The sequence below is a fragment of the Nothoprocta perdicaria genome, unplaced genomic scaffold (assembly GCF_003342845.1).
Source record: "Nothoprocta perdicaria isolate Ctin4 unplaced genomic scaffold, notPer1 scaffold_480, whole genome shotgun sequence".
Taxonomy (NCBI): Eukaryota; Metazoa; Chordata; class Aves; order Tinamiformes; family Tinamidae; genus Nothoprocta; species Nothoprocta perdicaria.
The window spans coordinates 73,979-78,601 of record NW_020455733.1 but is presented as its reverse complement, the minus strand read 5'-3'; the positions used below and the strand labels follow the sequence as shown (position 1 = coordinate 78,601).

The 4,623-nt window shown below is 74.5% G+C and overlaps 2 protein-coding genes across 2 annotated transcripts in view; one reads left to right on the top strand and one right to left on the bottom strand.

Annotated features, from left to right (window-relative positions):
• LOC112954038 (dedicator of cytokinesis protein 2-like) overlaps window positions 1–641 on the bottom strand; it is a 36,135-nt gene extending 35,494 nt beyond the window's left edge. The window contains exon 1 of the mRNA XM_026047180.1: window positions 584–641. Coding sequence (XP_025902965.1) covers window positions 584–626 — 43 coding nt within the window. The 5' untranslated portion in view covers window positions 627–641. The remainder of the gene's footprint in view (window positions 1–583) is intronic.
• Window positions 642–2,841: 2,200 nt separating this feature from the next.
• DQX1 (DEAQ-box RNA dependent ATPase 1) overlaps window positions 2,842–4,623 on the top strand; it is a 4,838-nt gene continuing 3,056 nt past the window's right edge. The window contains exons 1-3 of the mRNA XM_026047179.1: window positions 2,842–3,098; window positions 4,066–4,259; window positions 4,390–4,623. Coding sequence (XP_025902964.1) covers window positions 2,847–3,098; window positions 4,066–4,259; window positions 4,390–4,623 — 680 coding nt within the window. The 5' untranslated portion in view covers window positions 2,842–2,846. The remainder of the gene's footprint in view (window positions 3,099–4,065; window positions 4,260–4,389) is intronic.

The following is a 4,623-nucleotide window of genomic DNA, read 5'->3' as shown; positions in this document are numbered from 1 at the left end:
GGGCTGCAGGAGGGACAGGGATGTGGGAGGGAAGGGGCTGCAGGGGGATGGGGCTGCCGGGGCTCTGCTCTGCTCAGCGCAGGGACCCAGGGCAATGACCCAGCCAGGCCTTAGGCAAACACCCTGGAGCACCAGGAGCTGCCCAGGCTGCCAGGAGAAGTCACAGACGAACCCAGGGGCCCTGGGTGCAGCATCCCGTGGGTGTGAGCGGGGCCCAAACCCAGAGCTGCAGGGAGCTGCACTGCACTGGCTGCTCTGGGCCAGGCGGGCACGGGACGTCCAGACTGGCACCGTCACCTTCGTGCCCAGCCCCTGCCCGCTCAGCACTGCATTCCAGCCCCATGGCCCCCGCTGCCACCTGCAAAGCTTCCCCAGGCCCCCTGGCAGCATTGCTGGGTCCCGCAGCAACTTCCCTAGGTCCCACGGCAGTATCCCCGAATCCCATAGCAGCATCTCTCAGTCCTGCGGCAGCTTGCCCAGCTCCACGGCAGCTTCCCCAGCCCTGCCGGCACCATCACCGGGTCCCGCAGTGCCCCTGTCCCGTCCCGCTTGGCAGCGCGCTGCCACCCCGCTGCCCACGCACCGACGCCGTATTTCTCCTCCTTGGTGGGCAGCCACGGCGCCATGGTGGAGCCGGCAGCGCGGGGTCCCGCTGTGCTGTGGGTGCTGCCGGTTCCTCCTGCCACGCTCGGGTCACGTGCGCCGTGCACTGCTGTGACCGCCGCTTCCTCGCGCTGCCGGGCTCTGCAGGCGCAGCCCCGTGGTGCGCGGTGGGGTGCAGGGCCCCGCAGCGCTGTCGGGGCAGCCGTGCAGGGCCCCGCAGCACCGCCGGGGCTGGCCGGGCGATGCTGCAGCGCAGTGCTGAGTGGCAGGGCCCGTGGAGCCGGCGGGATGGGCACCGGAGCCGGGACACGGAGCAGGGCGGCCACCATCGGCCCGGGGCGCAGGGGCTGCCCAGCAGTGCTGCCAGGGCAGGGGGCTGCACGGGCACCCGCAGCAAGTGACCGGCCCGTGTGGCCGGGGCTGCTGCATCCTGCGCCTCGTGCACGGGCGCCCGAAGGCACAGGGGTGATCAGCCGAGCAGGGACCATGGGGCTGCTGCAGGGACAGTGGGGCTGGTGCAGGGATCGTGGGACTGAGCAGGGGCCGTGGGGCTAGTGCAGGAGCTGCACAGGGGCTGTGGGGCTGAGCAGGGGCTGGTGCAGGAGCCAAGCAAGAGCTGTGGGGCCGAGCAAGAGCTGTGGGGCCGAGCAGGGCTGTGGGGCCGAGCAGGGGCCATGGGCCCATGCAGGAGCCTCGTGGTCAGCGCAGGGCCATGCAGCAGCCGCAGGACTTCGCTCTCCCAGCAGCTGCCACCGCAGCGAGAGCAGCAACGTCTCCAGCCCCAAACCGCTTCCTTCCTCCTGCGGGCAGCGCCGGCCGCGCGGCCGCAACGGGCGCCTGGCCTCGGTGGAGCAGCCTGCACCGCGGAGCTGTGCCGGGTGTCTGGCCCCTGCGGAGCTGCCTGCACTGCGCGGCTGTGCCGGCCCCTGCGGAGCTGCCTGCACTGCGGAGCTGCCTGCACTGCGCGGCTGTGCCGGCCCCTGCGGAGCTGCCTGCACCGCGGGGGGACCCGGCTGCAGCAGCAGAGCCGGGCCCGGGGCCTCGCGCGGGGCCGGTGCCCACGGACCCCCGGGCCGGGCGCTCGGCCCTGGCGGCTGCTCTCGTGCCGCCCCCCGCCGGGCCGGCCCCGGCGGCCTCGCGGCACTGCAGGGCCCGGCCGGTGCCCCCCGGCAGGCGCCGCGGCGGGGGCGGCGCAGGCAGCCAGGGCCGGAGCGAGCCCGGGGCACCGGAGCGAGCCCGGGGGACCGGAGCGAGCCCGGGCGGCGGCTCCCGCGGGGCAGCGCGGGGGCCGCGGCGGCAGCGCCGCCTGCCGGGGCGGGGCGGGGCGCCCTGGGGCCACGCGGGGCGGGAACAGGACTGGCCCCAGGCGGTGCCGCGGGCGGTACTGGTACTGGTATTGGTACTGGTACTGGTACTGGTGCTGGTATTGGTACTGGTACTGGTCCTGGTACCGGTATCGGTACCGGTATCGCTGCCGGTACCGGGCTAGGCCGCGGCCCGCCCGTTGCCACGCAGGCACAGCCGCGCCTAGCAACAGGCGGGGCCGCTGCCGCGCGCTGATTGGCCGAGCGGGCGGGGGGCGGGGCCGGCGGCAGGCGGGCGGTGCGGCCGTGCGGCAGGGCCGCCCTGCGTCGCTGATTGGCGGTGGGGGCGTGGCCACGTGACCACCGCCTGCGGTCACCTGACGTCTCCCGAGGCAGGGCGCCGAGGTGGCGGCGGTGCGCGCAGGTGAGCGCGGGCGGGCCGCGACCGGGCCGGAACCGGAACCGGAACCGGGATTTGGATCAGGATCAGGATCAGGATCAGGATCAGGACCCGGACCCGGACCCGGTACCGGCACCGGCATCTGAACCATGGCTCAGGCCAGCCCTCACCGGCAGTGCTGAATCCGGACTGTCGGTCCGGTTGGGTCCGTCCCGGTGCCGGTCCGATCCAGCCCGGTCTGGGCTGTCCCGTGTTTGTGGGGCCGGCGCCCGGCTGTCCCTCCCCGGGTGTTCCGCTTACGGCGCCCCTGCCTGGTTGGCTCGTGTCTGTGCCAGTGCCTGGTCCCTGCCTTGTCCCAGTTTCCCTGTGGCCCGGCTCGGTTCGGTCCACTCTGGCCCAGCTGCCCTGCCGGGCTGTCCATGTCGGCGCCATCCCCGTCCCTCTTTGCCCATCCCAGTCCCGAGCGCCCCGGTGGGTCCCGTGTGGCCTCTGGTGCTGACGGTGTCCCCGGCGTGCGCAGCGACGCCGCAACCGCGGCCATGGCCGGCAGCGCGGCACCCCGCGCACCCCAGGAGGACGACGAGGAGGACGGGGAGGCGGCGCCGGGCGGCGGGGACCTCGAGGTGAACCCCTACGACGGGCTGCCCTTCTCGTCGCGCTACTACGAGCTGCTGCGGCAGCGGCGCCGCCTGCCCGTCTGGACGGCCAAGTACGTCTTCATGGAGCACCTGGAGGGCAGCGGCGGCGTCGTGCTGGTGTCCGGCGCGCCCGGCACCGGCAAGAGCACCCAGGTGAGCGCGCCGGCGCGACCGCCCCGTGGTGCCGGGCAGGCGGGGGCTGCGCGGAGCTCGGGGCCGGCAGCGCCGGGCGGGACGGGCCTGGCGGGTGCCGGGTGCCCCCGGGCGGCTGCTCATCCCGGCCCGGGACGGGGCCGCGTGGACTTTGGCCGCGGGCTGGCGGAGCTGCCGGCGCTGCTGCCGTTATCGGGGCGGTGCCGGCGGCTCTGGCCGCTCGCCCGGGTGCCTCCCTGGCGCGGGCAGCGGGAGTGGGGCCGGAATCCGTGGCCAGATGCTCCAGGTGCCGATGGGGGCGCAGGGCTGGTCCCGGTGCAGGTCCCGGTGTCCACAGGGTGTCTGCACGGCGCCGGGTGCCGCCCTGTGCTCCCTGCTTGAGCGCTGGGACATGGCTCTCCAGCCTCGCGCCTTGGGTCCTTGGGGGCTGTTGGGGGCCCCATGGCCCCGCTCGTGGACGCAGGGTCCCCCGGGTGTCCATGCCCCTGCACCCCTGGCCGCGTGTCGCAACTGCCTCCCGCGCCGGGGCTGCTCAGAGCTCCCTGCAGCATCCGCAGAGACGGGAAGACCCCAGAGAGCGTGAGGGTGCACGAGGGGCAGTGCCACATGTGGGATGTGCCCCTGGCCCCACAGCCTGGAGCTGGAGAGCGTGGGGCCGTGGGACCGCGCTGAGGGGAGCAGGGCCTGGGCGCCACGAGGAGCTGCAGCCCTGGCTGCTTCCCTGTCCGTGCCCGGTGCTTCCAGCAAGAGCCAGGGCCGCGGGGCCTCCGAGGGCTCCCAATCCCGCTGCCTTGGGCAGTGGAGCCCTGGAGCAGCTGCTGCCGTGTGCCTGTGCCCAGGAATTGCTGCAGGGAGTGCATAGCAGCGTGCGGGTGCTGGGCTCGGCCGTGTGGAGCTACCGCCTCCCGGTGCCCGCGGTGCCCGGTCGGCACGCGGCGGTGCCGAGCCCACGCTGCCTGCCCCGCAGGTGCCGCAGTGGTGCGCCGAGTACGCGCTCTCGCTGCAGTTCGCGCACGGCCTCGTGGCCTGCACGCAGCCCCACAGCCTGGCCGCCCTCAGCCTCTCGCTGCGCGTGGCCGACGAGATGGACCTCAACGTGGGCCACGAGGTGGGCTACTGTGTCCCGCACGAGGACTGCTGCACGGCCGACACCATGCTGAGGTGAGCGCCGCCGGCTGCCTGCCCCTAATCCCTTAATCCGTGCTGGGAGCCGCGGGCTGGGCGCGGGGGGGCCGCACCAGCAGGCTGTGCGGCGGCGGGGGGGCCGTCCGCGCTCACGGCACTGCCGCAGGTTCTGCTCGGACGAGATGCTGCTGCGGGAGATGACGTCGGACCCGCTGCTGCGGCAGTATGGGGTGATCGTGGTGGACGAGGCGCAGGAGCGCACGGTGCCCACGGACGCGCTGCTGGGGCTGCTCAAGGACGTGCTGCGGCAGCGGCCCGAGCTGCGGCTGGTGGTGGTGACGGCGCCGGCGCTGGAGCAGCGGCTGGGCGCCTTCCTGGGCGCGCCGCCCGTGGTGCGTGT